Source organism: Mytilus galloprovincialis, chromosome 7 (genome assembly GCF_965363235.1).
Source record: "Mytilus galloprovincialis chromosome 7, xbMytGall1.hap1.1, whole genome shotgun sequence".
Classification (NCBI taxonomy): Eukaryota; Metazoa; Mollusca; class Bivalvia; order Mytilida; family Mytilidae; genus Mytilus; species Mytilus galloprovincialis.
Genome location: NC_134844.1, coordinates 12,961,682 through 12,980,519, shown reverse-complemented (window position 1 = coordinate 12,980,519; position 18,838 = coordinate 12,961,682). Strand labels below are relative to the sequence as shown.

Sequence of the window (18,838 nt, the reverse complement as noted above, 5' to 3'; positions counted from 1 at the left end):
CTTGGATAGGGACAGAAATTTTGCCTTACAACAGGCCACCTACGGACCCCCCAAAAGAGTTGTTGTAAGGGTTCTTAACGTGCAAAGAGCGTGGCACTCTCTTTACACGAGGCATCGGATTTAACGTCCCCCTTCTGACCGGACGTGACTGCGAACTTGATACATCCCGCACAGCCAAACGGACGCCCCACTTCGGCAAGCGTTTTACTGCCGGTCGGGAGAAGACCAAGTGACCATATTTCTATACCCCAGTCACCCAATAAAAGATCACTGATAATAATTGAACAATGCCTGTGCCGGTTTTCGTTAATTTTTCCGAAAATCACTGAACTATAAGACACGTGTCAAATTACATAACTGATAACACTATTACCTTAAAAAATGAAAAAAAAATAATTATTTAGAGAGGAAGATTACCCAGACATTTAGATATATTTACCATAAAAATATGTTTTCAAATTTTTAAAAAATCATTTAATATGCATCGGTTTATGATTTAATGAAAACATATAGAAAATTGTTAAGCTGGGTTTTTTTTCAGGAAGGAAAATAATGTTTGCATCGAGAAAAATAGCCCCTCCCCTATAAATGATCATTAATTTACCTAAGTGGGAGCTTGGGAGCGTCTAAACACCACCTAGGCCGCCTTCGTGCACTAAGCTCATGAAACTGCACTAAGCCCATGATTGGATATGGTGCTATGAATGAAATAAACATACCATTGGACGTAGTTTTTCATGAACATAATGTATCTGAAATTTTTAGTCATTAAAAATTGTATACATATATATATAGTTAAGTCTTAATTTGATTTTTTTCTGTCATCAAAGGTTTTGTTCGACGGCACATGCCGGTAATTAACCAGGTAATAAAATCACTGATCCATGAAGAAATAGAGAAACATTACAATTACCCGGCATATATATAATTACACCTTGTTTGGTTGTTTGTCCTGTTACATATTTTGTTTTTGTAGGAAAGGGCAGTTGAGGAAAGAAGTGTTTTTCGTCCTCAATCACAGAATTTGCAATATCTCTGATCTCTAGGGATCTTAAGATGTCTACCCTTTTCTAGTAAAAGAGTGTGTTCGCTAATTCTGAATTTTGTTAATAGTTTTCTGAACTCAGAATGGTTATGTTTTGGGTAAAATTCTTGTTTTAATATTTTTGTATAGGAAACTTTTGTTACTTTCATTTAAGTCCTTTATCTTTTTTCCAATAGATTATTGAAAAAGACATTGCAATTTGATTTAATTTGCTTTTTTATGTTATTTAATGCTGTACCTGTATTTTGTACAGTTGTTATTATTTCTGGATCCATATCTAATTCTTAAATTATCAGTCAGGTAAGTATACCATGTATATAATAATGGACTAATGAATTTGGGAAGAGGAAGAACATATTTTGATTTTTTTTTAAATTCTATGGAGTGGTTCACGTGATTTATTTATTCAAGAAACCGAAAATTGTTGTAGAAAAACATTGATTTTCCCTATATATTCAATGTTATTTAGTACCCTATCGGAACATTTTAAAAATGTCTTTTTCTTGAAAACGAAGTCTGTGACATATATATTTTTTTACATTTTCTGGTGTATATTTTCAATATCTAATTGAGTTCTTAATTCGAAAAAAATCTATGGACTGGTCATTTACTGATCCTTGACCTTAACATACATATACAGAAAGTACCTAGAGCATTTTATGACAATATCTCTCTAAAAAGGGTCAGCTTCAGATTCAATATTTTATTAAAGTCTGTACACTTGTAATATAATCATTATAATATAAAATTGAATAAAACAGCAATTTTGTATATCAAAATACAAGTGCCATCCTATAAAGAGTTATGAGAGACTAGAAATTAATCTAAATTATAACTATATAATTATCATTTAAGGTTGTATTGCGCGACCTTTTTTTTTGTTTTTATCTTCGTCATTCCATCTCTGGACAGTGGTGGATAGTTGTCTTATTGGCAATCATAACTATCTATTTATATGAAATATAAATTTAATAACTACCTCTTGCAGAATTTCAAGCGGTCTGTCATATTATACTTGTTGAAAATGGGTTGCCTTGAACCCCAAGGACACCACATTTTAACTCTTATATTTGAAATAAGTCTGTATAAATTTGTGTCTATTCGTGCAAATATTAAAACATTAAATTGGGAAGAATAAAAAGAAAGAAATAGACTACAATATACTCCGCTTCGAGTAAAAGACAATTTCTATTGTTTTTACTATATTTCCGCAATATTTCGAAAAGCGCAAACAAACACTTTTCCAAAAATAAATTTCTCACAAAGCATCACAGAAAACAGACCTTTTATCATTACTAATGAGGAACAAATAAAATAATTTACTAGTTAAAAGTTAATCCCTCAGAATTGATTGGACCAATTAACAAGGGGATCAGACATGCATTACACATGTAGAGCGCGTGTCACGTTAAAATGTTAATAACTTTTAAATCTCTTTATATCATGAAGGATTTGTATAGTAAGATACTATACAAATCCTTGTATCATGGAACCAACTTTTAACATATGTTTTTTAATATAATGATTTGTCTTAATTAATGATCTTGGTGCATATTTAACCTTTGCTTCATATCCTTAGTGCAGTATTTATAAATTCGTCAAGCTTCATTGGATTCAATCATTGGATTGAATATATTTACACCAAAATTTAGATATATGCTCTTTATTCAAATCTGTATGGTACTGAATGACCTTGGTGCTTATTTGACTGGTCCATCATGGGCTTAGTGCACTTCCTGGAGCTTAGTGCACCAAGACGGCCTAGGTGGTGTTTAGACGTACCGCTTAAATTTTGGAATCAATCGCGAGGCCTGACTGCCATAAACAACAGATTACGAACAGCTAACAGTGGATACACCAATTCATTGATATGTATGAAAGACAACGACGGACACAAAATGATTGCACTGAATAATTTCAACTACCATTGAGATAGATTTTTTCAAATCTCCTTATCAAATTAGACATGCATTTAAAAAAAAACTTGGGATATCTATTACCATATGATTACCGTTAGTTTTCAAATTGGAATTAAAAATTGCATTTTCCCAAAGAGTTTTAGGTAAAACCCCGTGAATCTCACCTCCTAGAAATTTGAAGTGTCAGTTAAGATGTTTGAAAATATGTATGAATTTTCTTACATACTTGAAATTGGATAGGAATATAAACACATTCAGTATGTTTACTGTACAAACAAACAACAGACACCAATTGTGTCTTATATTGTTGAAGTCATTTTTACTGAGATCAAAATTTGATTAATTGATTATGCAGTGGTTGTTTAAACGTCCAGTGGCAAACATTTCATGCATATTCAGGACGAAAAGTCGTTTCAGAAGTATATAATGAAGTACTTGGTATTACAAATGTTTAAATTTTCTAATTATTTAGTAAATGTCATTTTCTTAGGTAGTTCTAATTAATTTGTACGAATCAAATTTTTCTGACAAAATAATATCTTTAATTTGCTCTCAATTAACACATACGATTCTGATAACAATGGATAATATAAAGAACTTTGTAACTTAAAAAAAGAAATTATGATTGTTTAATCAGGTGTTTATGTCAGTTCGCTTGTGTCAGTCGGATCACTGATTTTCGGCAATATCAAGGAAAAACCGACACGTTCTAAAGATTGTTCAACTACTCATTTATTGGTGAAATTATAACCTCATATGTCCTGTTGATAAGTATATATGTATAGAACTACAAAAAATTTGCAGTGAATGTTAACATAAAAGAATCAAATAATTTCTGCTATGCTTGTAGTGAAAACGAAAACAGCTTACAATATTTTTTTTAGATATATACATATATAATCGTTTATAAAATATATCCGTCAAAGTGAAAGTATATAACATGTAAAAATACATAGATCATTCATTTATTGCAATCAATTATATCAAACATGTTAGTTAAAATAATTTCTAGAACCAGTCACTCTCTGTAGATATAATGCGTCGGACATTGTATGCATAAAAAAAGAAAATCTCGATTTTTAACTGTATGAAATAAAATTAGTAAGAGTTTCGCGGAAAACAATGTCTCGCCTTCGTTTGCCGTAAACTTGAACTCTCAGGGTGAGGCTGAACAAAATCAAGACACTATATTTTGATTGTTGTGAGCTTCTGTCCAAGGTCCAAAATATTTCCGGTGCCTATAAAATAGCCGACTTTAATTAAGTTATTTGAATCTGAGCTGGCAAAATAGCATATTATCTATTATGGTGGTATCGGCAAAACAGCTACAAGTATTGCCTTTAATGAAAATGCATATCCATTTTAAATAATATTCTAAATAAAATAGCTTTGAGAATCGTGTAAAAAGCGTTCGTTGTTCAGTCGTCCATGAATCATTCAACGTGCGTGTATCGTGTATTTATCATTTATCGTTCATCGTGCGTGTATCGTGCGTTCATCATTCATCATTCATTTTGCGTTAATCCTCCGTGTAACGCTCATCGCTCATCGTGCGTGTACCGTGCGTGTATCGTGCATTCACCGTACGTGTATCGTGCGTGCGTGTATCGTGCGTGTGGTCAGTTTGAATTTTAGAAGGTCTGTACAATGTATATCTCAAGATACACGGCGGACGACTGAAGTAAAATCAAACACAGTTTGACGTACAATGAGTGATCATATTTTCCTTGTGATGTTTTATATTAAAACTATCAATTTGTTGATATAAATATACTAGTAGCACTTTACTCATTTTAGTTATGTTTGTTAGTACTCTTATCATATCTGATTTAGTGATGTATGAGTTGTTAATGTCTGTGTCATTTTGGTCTTTTGTGGATAGTTGTCTCATTGGCAATCATACCACATCTTCTTTTATATATATCAACATATTGCACTACAATAATAAAAGAAAATCTGCTCTATGGTTGTTTGATCTTGAAGCGGTTGGCAGGCTTTCAAACTAACAGGAGACCATACGCTTCCTCAATTTTAATGAACAGCTCATCATGGGACTTTTCTAAACAATTAAAAATACGTCATATGTTATATTCTCCTCTTGCTTCAAATATTTTGTTTCGGATTATTTATATCAAATTTGCAGATATATGTTTGTAAATACGTGCAATCAAATGATATGGAGGTATTATAAGATTTAGATAATGCAATGGCGACTACAGATACATTTGTGTGACTTAAATGGTTGATTTTCAAAGACTCCGAGAGAAAACGTTATGTAACATGTGTTACCGTTAAAATCAACCAAAATTAATTAATATTATGATAGAAATATATTTTCCCAGCAGTAATACAGCATTCCTATAAAATTGTTTCGTTTTTGCATTTGTTTTGACTCGATTTTACAACTGGAAGTATCTGTGAATTGAAATTGCACCCATGACCTTTGACCTCGATTTAAAACAAAATGCACCATAATTTCTTTTGACGACCGGGATATTTAGAAAGTACACATTCTTAGCTTTCTAGTGATATATAATTTAGCCGTGTGTTAGATAGGTGCATTAAAAATGTAAATTTGGCTCTCATATCACTCGCCTATAATGCCCATATTGACGATAAGCCTTATATCAGAACTGTATATATCTTCAACTTAATTTTAAGTCTGATTATTGTATTAATCTTACTACAAAGTAATGACATTGAACAAAATCCTGGACCAAACTCATCAAGATACAACTATCAAAATATTCAAATAGCTGATATTAATGTTAATTCCTTACGTTGTAAAACTGATTTAATTCATTCAGAACTAGGTGAAGGATGTGATTTGTGTATCTGAAACAAAACTGTAAGCAAATGTTGGCAGTACTGATTTGGTAATGCCAAATTTTCATAATTCTGACTTATTCAGAAAAGACAGGTCAACTGACGGTGGAGGAGGAATTTTGATCAGTATGTAAGAGATAGTCTCCATTGTAAACGCCGTAGTGACTTAGAAATACATGTAGCTGAATTAGAATCAGTTTGAAATTACAACAAAAACTGGTAGGTTCTTAGTTGTATGCTTTTATAGACTGGCCTCCAAATGCACCAGTCACATCACTAGACCATTTTGAAAATTTATTAGATGATGTAATAGATACTGATAAAAATGTAATATTGCTTGGTCACTTAAACATAGATTTACTAAAAGCAAGTCCGACTAGGAGGATATCAAGAATCTGTGAAAGATATGACATAGAAAATGTTGTTAAGGAACCTACTTGAATAACCTCCTCAACTGCAACACTCTTAGACCCTATACATATGAATAATCTTAGTTTACTAAGAAATAGTATGGTACTACCAAGTTTTTGTAGCGACCACTCTCCAACACTTATTGAGATTAATTTTTCCACTGCTAGGCAAAAGGCTTATTCAAAAGTAGTTTATGACTATGAGAGTGGTGACTATGCATCAGCAAACATGTATTTATTAAGAAAAAACTGGAATGAATGCTTTAAAAATGTTCATGACATTAATAAGATAAATGGTATAATTAACCAAGAAGTTCATCATGTCATGGACACATATATTTCAAACAAAAGTATTGGTTAGACCCAGGGATAAACCTTGGATCACAACCAGTATTAAAGTTAAAATGTGAAAGCGTAACTGTGCATACAAAAAAGCTAAATCAAGAAATTTAATTTCAGACTGGAAAAAAATTAAAGAACTTAGAAATGAAGTGATTGCTCTAGTAAGAGAAGCTAAACGTCAGTACCTGATTAGCTTGCATAATTCCCTAGTCGATAAATCAATCCCCCCAGGGAAGTGGTGGAGAATAGCTAAGAGTGTTTGCAAATTTAAAAATAAAGAGAGTCAAAATTCTCCCATTAAGGTAAATGGAGAGATTCTTATTCACCCCATTGAGAAAGCCACAGCCATAAATGATTATTTTTGCTCAATATCAAGATTTGACACAGGACTTCAATTGCCTAATGTCCCACCTTTGGCACCCTATGAGCTGTCTGACATAGTGATAACAGAGCAGGATGTGATTGACCATTTTCAAATTTTAAATATTAACAAACCAGCTGGACCTGACAAGCTACGTTGTACCTCCAAAATTTCTAAAGGCAATTTTCCAATCACTGGTTACACCTCTAACATTCATAATTAATAAAAGCTTACAATCAGGAATAGTTCCCAGTGATTGAAAACTTGCAAATGTATCAGCTTTCTGCAAGGATAAAGGAGATCAGGACAATGTTTCAAACTACAGACCTATCTCTGTTACTAATTTTTTTTAGCAAAATATTGGAGAAAATTAATTTTAAGTATATACATAACTATATACATGATCATGCAATATTAACTGATCAACAGTCAGGGTTCCGAAACAAGGACTCTACTATAAATCAGTTACTTTTATTATATGATGAGATTGTAAAAAATCTTGACAAAGGGAAAGATGTCAGATTTATTTTTTGTGATGTGTCAAAGGCATTTGATCGTGTATGGCACATGGGACTTCTATATAAATTAAGATAATATGGAATAAAGGATAATTTGCTTAACTGGTTCAAAAGTTATCTTTCTGATAGACAACAAAGGGTTAGAGTAAATGTTTTTTTTTCTAACTGGAATACTGTCAAGGCAGGAGCTCCTCAAGGGTCCATCTTGGGCCCTTTTCTGTTTTTATTGTTTGTGAATGACATAGTAGATGTGGTTACAAAAATTAAAAAAAAAACTGTTTCCAGATGATACTTGTCTATATTGTGTTGTACATGATGAGAGATCAGCAGCTGATCCCTGGGGCAAGATCTAGAATCATTTGATCAATGGGCAGGAGAATGGGGTGTAACCTTCAATGCAGACACAACCAAATCTATGTACTTTACGAGAAAAAGAAGTATTGATGTCACATCACTATGCATGCATGATGCATCTCTAGAAAATGTCTCAGAACATAAACATCTTGGTATAACCTTATCATCTAATGCCAAATGGCAAAAGTTGCAGCAACTACTCGAGCACATTATTCCGACTCCAAGCCGACCAGTCCTTAATCTAACTCATTTATGTCACATGCTAAGCGGAGAAGCTAACGTTACAGTTTTAAAGGCTTCATATTGACCCGACCTTGGTTTGTACCCACAGCCTTGCGCACTCCAGGCGACATTAACATAAACGTGTTATAATAATATCTGATCGCGAAATATACAAAATAAAAGGCAAACATAATCACTTGTATAAAAAGGAAAGGTACATTTATACGGATTGATGAACGTGGCTACTGAAGTATGTTTCAGAAAAGCTAACCCTAGGAACAATAACTATTAAAAGAGAAATACATGTAGATTACGAAGAGAGAATGAGAAGATATCTTTATAGAAATGCAATATATATTTTGAGTTCAATGTTAAATAAGAGTGATATAGGGGATCAAACAGCTCTAATGTATATAGTGAAATCTGTGGTTATCAAGGAAAGTAAACACTGTAAAACGTTTATTGTTAAGGAGGGTCGGCATACCTTGTGACCGTAGTATAGGTGCATTTTATTCAAGCTTTGAGATAAGAAGTATACGTATTATATATGTGTAATCGATTTCAATCAATATTTGGACACCAATCAACTGATAGTGTATTGAAAATATAATAAAATTTGTTTCAATTTGAAACGTAAAAGATGGTGGACATTCGTATTTTTGTATTATGTTTGGCTTTAAAAGGTAGAGTATCTTCACGTTTTACTTAACCTCGTTTGATTTTAAGATATTTTGAGGTGCATGTTGAGACATCGTAAAAGTCAGTTATATATTTCACTACTTAAACTTCCTAGTGGGTAATATTTATTATAGATAACACATACAGGGGTAATACGTATACACTTTTTTGTCATGTTTTTAAACAAAAATTATAAAAGTAAAAATATCACTGTATAAATTTACTGCGTCCGAAGCGCTTTTCATCTATCTAAAAACGTGAAAAGTTATATGATGAAAAGGAAAGGGAGGTACTAAAAGTATAACCAGATCTATTTGTTCAAATAGCACGATGAAGATTATGGAACCTAAAAGACTAGAAAGGAAAGTGTGATATTAAATTCAAAAGAAAATTAACGAAATTTAGGTTTAAATTATATGAAATTTAATTATGACGTTAAATTTTCTTGTTTTCTTCTGAATTTTCCTATTGTGACGTCATGAAAAAAGCGACCATGCTGCCTGATGACGCCACATAAAAAGTACACAACTTCGTTTAAGGTGGTACCCAACCCTTTCACTAAAATTAATTTGGCTCATTTAATTTACACAAAATGTTTACAAAGTATTTACTTTGACCCTTTGACAAAAATATAAAAATTTCAAAAAATTTGAACCAAGCATTTTGTCAGAAAAATTACACTGGTTATATAGCAGTTTGACAAACACTAATTTTGATCATAGAGAAGCTTAATATTCCCTTAAAAACACAACGTCATTAAAACGTTTAGGTGATTTTACAGAGTTATCTCCCTGTAGTGTTAGGTACCACCTTAAATCTTTGAAAAAGAAGGATAACAATCATTCGAGAAACAGATTCCACCACTATAACTCGCGTATAATGACATTTCTCCATTCTCAACAGTTAAATTTTAATTATTTCAAAAGCTTGACATGCCTCACGCTTTAAAAATATTAATTTTTAACTGTCTCGAGTGGAGAAATATCGTAACACACTTGTTGCAGTTGTGGAATCTATATATTTTAACAATGGAGAAGGTTCTACTATACTGAACATATGAAATGTACACATTCATAAATCAATTCCATATGTGAAATTGTGCAATCTGTAGGTAAAGTTTCTGGGATATGGATTGCCAATTAAAGAAGAAACACAAAACGTAGACTTACTTTCTTTATTTGTTCCAAATTTCACTGCAACCTATTTGAAAGGTATTTTAATTTTTTTTTTAAATGTGTCCCTACTAGACTCAGGTTCAATTCAATGTATTTAGAAAATAAAAAACACTAATTTTACATTTAACGAGTTACCATTGCAAAAAACCATGACAACATTTAAAAACTTCAAGTTCTAAATATTTTGAATTTCTTTTTTTTTGTCAAATTATAAGTATATTTTAGATTGGCAAAGTATGCGCGCATACAAGAAACTTTATATTTAGTGAGATTATGTCAATGATTATAAAAAAGCTTATTTTTTAAATCATTTTGTTGTTTATTGGCTGCGCAAGAAGTTTCAATAACGATAATAACTGTAGAAAACTGCATACATTCTTCATTTGCCCTAATTTTAATTAAAATGGTATACAACGTTAACGGGATTTACGTAATGCCAAGTTTCAAATTCTGGAAAAATAAGAAAACGTTTTTTTAACAATTCAACAGGTCGCACAACTTCATCAAGTTTGAAATCTACCAGTGAAGTGTCATGGATTTGGGAATAAATCTGTAAGAGAAGAGTTGATTGTGTAAACAAAATTGTACCCTCTTTTATTCAGAGTCCGGAAAAATATGTGCAATTTTCTCTGCGAAACTTTTGGTTGAAAACTGGAGAATTTATTTCACAAAACCTAGACCCTATATCATAAATTTGGCTAACAATAAACTCAAGTTCCCAAGTCTTTAAAAAGGAAAACAAAATTCTCAAACGATGCCTGAATAACTTCAACATTAGTACAATCCTCCAGTGACTTTTTTGGGGATTGTGGTCGAAAACTCATCTCGCAACACCCCCCCCCCCCTTTTGTACGAATTCAGCAACATAAATAGATATAGGAATATGTGGTGTGAGTGCCAATTTAAAAAAGTAAACCATTATAGGTCAATGTACGGCCTTCAACACGGAGCCTTGGCTCACACCGAACAACAAGCTATAAAGTTCCCCAAAATTACTAGTGTAAAACCATTCATAAGCCGGCTTTGGATGAGTACCGACTCAGCCAAAAATGTACAAATTAACTAAATGAAGTCTATTTAAAAATAAATAGATTTATTTCACAATTGTCATTAAATAATGCATCGAAGTTTAAATAACGGCAATGTCGTTTTATTTACCAGATGTACATATATTCGATGAGAGAACACAAAACTTACAATTTTTTGTCAATTTCGACACACGTAATTATAAATGTCGAACACATTATTGATATGTGCCAAAATATAATTTCAAATTGACATAATATTTGATTTCACATTTTGTATTACATATATATTTTTATGATGAGTATGAGAGTTAACAAAAACAAAAAATAGTGTAAATTAAAAACTGAATCACTGAGAAAGTTTTTTTTTATTGTTTCAGGGACAATAGTAGCAGCTGAATATTGCTACAGCTATGGTGGTTATATGTACTGTAGCGATGGATGTTGTGGTTCTTATTATAACAAGTATTGTTGTTCATAGTAAGTAGCTCACAGTCTCAAAAACGTAAAAGAACACATCATGTAGATAAACTAATTAAGACATGTATATGTATACTACTGGTGCCTTTGTTTATTCATCCCTTATTAATATTAATGATGTATTTACATTGTGTAATATATAAAATTTATTCGTTCTGTGTTTATTCATTGGTGATTATATATATGTCTTTGATTGAGTTAAGTCATTTTAATTGATATTCTATAGTGTGTCTTTCTATGTTATAATGTTACACTATTGTTTCGGTATGGGTGATTGTTGGTACCTATTTTAAAAACGTTTAAACGTGCTGCATTTGTTTGCACCTATTATAAGTCATGAACCTGATTTTAAGTAGTTGTCGTTTGTTTTTTGGTTCATAATAGTTATCAAAGATGCTTATAATTGCCACCAGCAGAAAGTTGATGAACCAGGGGTACGTCAAAGAACGTCTCGTTCTTTTTTCTAAAAAAGTTCATTGGAAGGTACCAATACCTTGTTGATAAATATTCCGAATCAACGTCAAAAATAAAACATGATGGTCTTGATGTATAGATTAAGCGTACTGACGTTGTTCATCATCTTAACAACGTGTTATATTACTTTTTTATTTGTCTTTGTTCTATTATTAATATTGCTTTTACTGTTGGGTTGTTTTATGTGATGTCCATTTAACGTGGCTCGGTACTTATACATTTCGTCAATGTGTTTGTATTATCTTTCATTTTTTGCTGATGTGATTTGTATATGCGACTTTTTGTGTTTCGTTGGTTCTTATAACGTGATTCTGTACTATAAAAGATCCTGTCAGTATGTTATTGTTCTATAATACGTCATTATGTTATACTTCTATTATAAAATAGAAAATACGTGAAACCACAAACGTCTAAATTATTTAATCACGTAGTGGAATGAACCATTTGTGGATTCTTATAAATTCTATAGAACTTTTAAACTATGCTTAATCTCGGTCTATTTCTGAAATTAATTGTTACATACTTTTGATTTTTTAACCCTGTATGCTAGCATTGCCCATGTGAAATTTTAAAATAGTTTTTTTTAAAACATTGAACGACAAAAATATGTGACGTATAAATTTTCTGACGTCAAACACGCGAAATTGTTTCTTTTAAAATTGTAACACGATGATGACTGCTGTACCCATATTTGACTATTTTATTTATTATGTCTGTTTAGTTCCCGCATCATTGTAAATATAACGGAATTTGATGAGACTGTCGTGTAAAGTCGGAGGTTTGGCGCTACAAAACCAGGTTGAATCCACCATTTTTTACATTTGAAAATGCTTGTACCAAGTCAGGAATACGACATTTGTTGTCCATTCGTTTGAGGCGTTTTATCCTTTGGTTTTGCCATTTGATAAGGGACTTTCCGTTTTGAATTTTCCACGGAGTTCAGTATTTTTGTGATTTTATTTTTTCAGAAATAACATTAATACTTATGTGAAATAGTCGTCATTCAAATGCATTGATCGGCCAAAAAAAGGGGGTTCCAACCCCCGGAACCCCCCTCCCCTGGATCCGCCAATGCGTCTTTATGGATATGTGTCCACTTCAAAACTTATCACTTGATCAAGTTTCTTCAGTTTCTGTTATAACTATTGTAGGTTTTTAAAATTATATATGGTCAAGAAATGACAAATATAAAACAAGGCAAACGGGAAAAATATCGGCCTGATAATATGATACGTTATACAGAAACAAACGGTAACCATTTAATTACAGGATCATGACTTAGATAAACACATACAGAAAATAACTAATTTACAGGCGCAAATAACTTATTTTAACCTAGAATAAATTTGAAACTATAAAACATACAATATCAAACTATAAAAAAATTGTTTAAAAGGGTTAACTCATCAGATCCATACAGAGCAGAAAAACGTCATGCCAAAACAGTCACATACCAGTCGTTTAATGGTATTTATACATCCACAGGCAACATAAAACACTGAGAACAGATCTGAGAGTATTCCAAAAACACTAAATGAATAACTAATGAATGCAAAAACGCATAAGCGAAAAGTATATTTTAACAACAAAAATGAAAGATAATACAAACACATTGACGGGATGTATAAGTACCGAGCCACGTCAAATGGGTATTAAATAAATCAGACCAAATAGTGAAAGTAATATCAATAATTGAACAAAGACAAATAAAAGAACAATATAACACGTAGTTATTAATAAGATCATAAACGACGTTGAAGCAACGTATTACACAAAAAGACCAAGATTATAAACAACGTTGAAGCAGCGTATTACACAAAAAGACCAAGATTATAAACAACGTTGAAGCAGCGTATTACACAAAAAGACCAAGATTATAAACAACGTTGAAGCAGCGTATTACACAAAAAGACCAAGATTATAAACAACGTTGAAGCAGCGTATTACATAAAAAGACCATCACCGAAACATCATGTGTATATTGTTATTTGTACTACATTTGTTTTTTTTTCTAATTCTTTGAAGCAACGGAGGTGTGATCGCAGGAATAGTAATTGGTTGTTTATTTGGATTGGCTGTACTGATAGCATTGGTAGTGGCATGCTGTGTGGCAGTGAAGAAGTCAGGTACTAGTGGCAGGGTTATTCCAAGTGGTCAAGGTGTAGCAATGGTCCAAACGTCATCACAGCAACAACAAGGTAAATAGATGAGTATGTTATGTTCATGTTTAAATGGAATAGTAAGAAGTGTTGTGACATTTTCAATTTATTCATAGGAAAGAGGTGCTTTGTGTACGTACAAATGACTAATACATTTATGATAGTAAAATCAGATGAGTAAAATAATCCCTATACATAATGAGGTTTGACACATATACTATGTAAAATCGAATTGAGAATGGGGAATAAATCGAAGGGATAACAATTCGACGAAAAGAATTTTCTGCTATGCATAAACCATGTCCTTCGATTCTGAAGTAATATCCAGTGACTATTAAGGGTCAAGTACATACTTATAATGGACAAATAAAATTGTGCATTCATACAAAATGACAATCTTACTACAGCATTTGCTGGCGTAAATTTAACCGCCTATCGTTTTGATAATAGACCTTGTCATGATTAATTTGTTCTGTCAGACTTAAGAGTGTCAAAAGATTTTCCCATTTGTATTTTGTTCTATCAGATGTTAATGGATGCACAGTTGCTGTTTTCCATTATTATATCAAAAGACTGACTTGAAGTATCTAGATCTGGACAAAATCAATTTTTACTGACAGCCAGATGTATTTTGTGTGTTATTTGCGCACTGTTTTTGTTAGTCCTACCCAATTATTCTAATGTAGATATATTTGGGTATTATTTCTAGGCCCTATAAAGGTCATATACCTCTTCAACTGTTTCGGTTCGTATGCACCTCACCATTCAACGAGTTCTGAGCGTGTCTGGTGAAAATAAATCTAGACCAAAGGCTGTGAAGATCAAGTGTCACTCAGTGTGGTATATTTGTATATTCAACAATTGACAACAGTGTTGACTTGAATAGAGTTCATGTCAACATTCATTGAAGCATTGCTGATAACTTTTTTCTGTCTTCTCTAACTTAATTAGATTTTTACTATTCGTAATTTATGTCAAACAGTCCTTTTATAGCTTACTATGCGGTATGGGCTTTACTCATTGCTGAAGGCCGTACAGTGACTTATAGTTGATAATGTCTGTGTCATTTGGTCTCTTGTGGAGAGTTGTATCATTGGCAATCATACTACATCTTATTTTATATACTTTATAGAGTCTACTAACGATTTTAGTCAATATTTGACTTATGTGTAGATTTATTTTGCTGACAATTTTGGCTATTTGAAGTGTGAAAAGCTCACCTCGCACTGTTGGCCATATGAGCTAGCTAAACAACGCTTTTGACTGATATGATTTATTGACTGTTGTTTTTATTTAGGACCGCACATATTTGAATATCTAAAATAAATTTTGTTTCAGTGTATCATTTAGTATCTTCAACAATCCACTATGTTTATCGACTTTCTTATTATACGCCACGCAACGAAGTTGCGGAGGGTATAATATTTTTGACCCGTCCGTCCGTCAGTCCGTCCGTCCATCAGTCCGTCAGTCCGCCCGTCAGTCCGTCAGTCCTGTTTCTTGTCATCGCAACTCCTCTCAAACCACACAACAGAATTTCACGAAACCTTTTCAGATAATAAGGACATACTATGTAGTTGTGCATATCGACGGGAAATTGCGATTCAATTTTTTTTCTAGGAGTTACGCCCCTTTGAACTTATTTACTTTAATGTACTACTGCAACAGTTTGTCATCTCAACTCCTCTCAAACCACACAACAGAATTTTACGAAACCTTTTCAGATAATAAGGATATATTATGTAGTTGTGCATATCGACGGGAAATTGCGATTCAATTTTTTTCTAGGAGTTACGCCCCTTTGAACTTATCTACTTTAATGTACTACTGCAACAGTTTGTCATCTCAACTCCTCTCAAACCACACAACAGAATTTCACGAAACCTTTTCAGATAATAAGGACATACTATGTAGTTGTGCATATCGACGGGAAATTGCGATTCAATTTTTTTTCTAGGAGTTACGCCCCTTTGAACTTATTTACTTTAATGTACTACTGCAACAGTTTGTCATCTCAACTCCTCTCAAACCACACAACAGAATTTCACGAAACCTTTTCAGATAATAAGGACATACTATGTAGTTGTGCATATCGACGGGAAATTGCGATTCAATTTTTTTTCTAGGAGTTACGCCCCTTTGTACTTATTTACTTTAATGTATTACTGCAACAGTTTGTCATCGCAACTCCTCTCAAACCACACAACAGAATTTTACGAAACCTTTTCAGATAATAAGGACATACTATGTAGTTGTGCATATCGACGGGAAATTGCGATTCAAATTTTTTTCTAGGAGTTACGCCTCTTTGAACTTATTTACTTTAATGTACTACTGCAACAGTTTGTCATCGCAACTCCTCTCAAACCACACAACAGAATTTCACGAAACCTTTTCAGATAATAAGGACATACTATGTAGTTGTGCATATCGACGGGAAATTGCGATTCAAATTTTTTTCTAGGAGTTACGCCTCTTTGAACTTATTTACTTTAATGTACTACTGCAACAGTTTGTCATCGCAACTCCTCTCAAACCACACAACAGAATTTCATGAAACTTTGTAGATAATAAGGACATACTATGTAGATGTGCATATCAACAGGAAATTACGGTTCAATTTTTTTTCTAGGAGTTATGCCCCTTTGAACTTATTTGCTTCAATGTACTTCTGCAACAGTTTGTCATCTCAACTCCTCTGAAAGCACACAACAGAATTTCATGAAATTTTGTAGATAATAAGGACATACTATGTATATTGACAGGAAATTATTATTCAATATTTTTTCTTATACAATTTTTTTTTCTTATACTTATTTAATTTCTCCAATGACAATGTGGGGACGTGGGGTATGTGAGCCTGCTCACTAAGGTTCTTTAATTTTGACCATCCGAGTTAAATGCAGCAAAACCTAGTCATATGTTTTTGATTTAAATAATCTGGTAAAATCAAATGTTCAAATTAAAAATATAAAATATTTAAAGAGGTATATTGGTTAAACGAGATGAAGACTTCTGCAATAACAGCTTGACGATCTAAACAAAATGAAATAATGCATGTAATCAGCTTTTTATTGAAATACCATGGAAGAACCATCCAAATAATATCCATTGTGATTCTAGTGTCGTTTGATATGAAACAAACATTGAACGTACTGTTTGTATTTTAATATCAATCCTAAGAGGAACGGCATTAATCTTCAGAAGTACAAATTACAAAGATCAGATCGCATTTCTTTATTTTAATTTTAGCAATGTATCCACCACCTCAGGGTATGCAACCGCAGTACGGACAATATCCACAGAGTGGTCAGTATCCACCACCAGGAAGACAGTATCCACAGGGTGGACAATATCCACAGGGTGGTCAATATCCACCTCCTCCACCAAGTTATGCTGCTCATCCACCGCCTTATTGACATTCTTCCGCAAAAAAAGTTGACAATTGTTTTTTTTTTATTTTCATACTTGATACCAATATAGATTTGATTGATTTTATGCGTATAATTTGTTTTCATTATTTGTGCACATTTTATGTCTTATTACTCTGCTGATTAAAAGATTAAAGGATATTCTTTATAATGTTATCTTAGTCTTCTATTAAATCTCGTTTTTCTTAGTTTCTCTTGACTCTTTAGATTTTTAGTTATGAGTGTCAGAGTTGTCATGTTTGGTATCATACACTTCTTATCTATTTTGAGTGCAGTTTGTTTGATGTATTTTATAACATTCTATCAAGCTCATAATAATATTAAATAAAATAAAATAAATATAGACATATATTTATTGAAAGCACTATAATAATATCAAATATAACAGATTAAAAAAAAAAAACAACAAAAAAAATGGCAATACATTATTGAGATTATGGTACTTCTTGTCATGGATCATTGCACGTGATATCAAACAGGCAATTTTTTTTAACAAATAATATAAAAGCAATATCGAAAATGCATAAAGCCACGAGCATTGAATAATTTTTGAGAAAAAAGAAGAAAAGAAAATCATAATGCAAATAAGGAAATTATAATTTGATTGTAATATTTAGTTATACCAAAAATGATGGATGAATTATAGTCTGTCACCTTCGCTCCTTTCCCTTAAAACGCAAGTTATCTTTGAAATTCTTTCAATCAAAAGAATAAAAAATAAAAATAAAAAACAACAATATATGAAGCACGATTAGCAATTAACTTATTATTTTTATTACTATTCGATAGGCGTACAACTTACATGTCTCATTTTTCCAAGTTATCTCGAATTATCAAAATATAACAAAAAACACTAAATAACAGTCGACAATATTATTGCTTAATACAATAAAAAAAAAACCTAAAACTACCAGATTATACATGAAATTTCATTCAAGATTTTAAGAGATTTAAATTACCAATGTAGTATATATAAAAATAAGGAAGTGTGGTATCAACGCCAATGATACGATTTACAAAAACAACCAAATAGGTCGAGGATGTAACAGGTCCATGTACGACTATTATTTAAGAGGGAGATTGATTTATAAAATGTACTGGTATAAATAAATATGAAAGAGTTCAAACGGTAAAGCTAACGTCAGGATTTTACGTTGTAATATTAAACATTGAACTATAAGCGCCATCCTGGGATAGACCAACATAATCTAGACTAGGATAAAAAAGGTCATGTGTTTTTCGGATAACAATGATTATATAAATGAATGAATGAATGCAGTAATGACTATAGTAAGCAATAGTCCTTTATTGAGGTTATGGTATTCCATGTCATGGATCATTTCACGTGATGTGAGACATGCAAAATGTTAATAAATACAAAAATATAATATCGATAATGCATTGAAGAATTTTTGTTAA

The 18,838-nt window shown here is 32.1% G+C and overlaps 1 protein-coding gene across 1 annotated transcript; it reads left to right on the top strand.

Annotated features, from left to right (window-relative positions):
- The first annotated feature begins 8,534 nt into the window (after positions 1–8,534).
- Positions 8,535–17,570, top strand: LOC143082339 (uncharacterized). Its single transcript, XM_076257980.1, has 4 exons — positions 8,535–8,680; positions 11,256–11,355; positions 13,855–14,027; positions 17,241–17,570. Exons 1-4 carry the CDS (start codon positions 8,638–8,640, stop codon positions 17,405–17,407), a joined length of 483 nt encoding a protein of 160 aa, XP_076114095.1. The 5' UTR covers positions 8,535–8,637; the 3' UTR covers positions 17,408–17,570.
- The last annotated feature ends 1,268 nt before the right edge of the window (positions 17,571–18,838 follow it).

What these genes read in the sequence shown, in the direction of transcription:
- LOC143082339 (XM_076257980.1), top strand. Translation starts at nt 8,638, where the DNA reads ATGGTGGACATTCGTATTTTTGTATTATGTTTGGCTTTAAAAG. An exon ending in ATTATGTTTGGCTTTAAAAG is followed by an intron (nt 8,681 to 11,255) that starts GTAGAGTATCTT and finishes TTATTGTTTCAG; the next exon opens with GGACAATAGTAGCAGCTGAA. An exon ending in AACAAGTATTGTTGTTCATA is followed by an intron (nt 11,356 to 13,854) that starts GTAAGTAGCTCA and finishes AATTCTTTGAAG; the next exon opens with CAACGGAGGTGTGATCGCAG.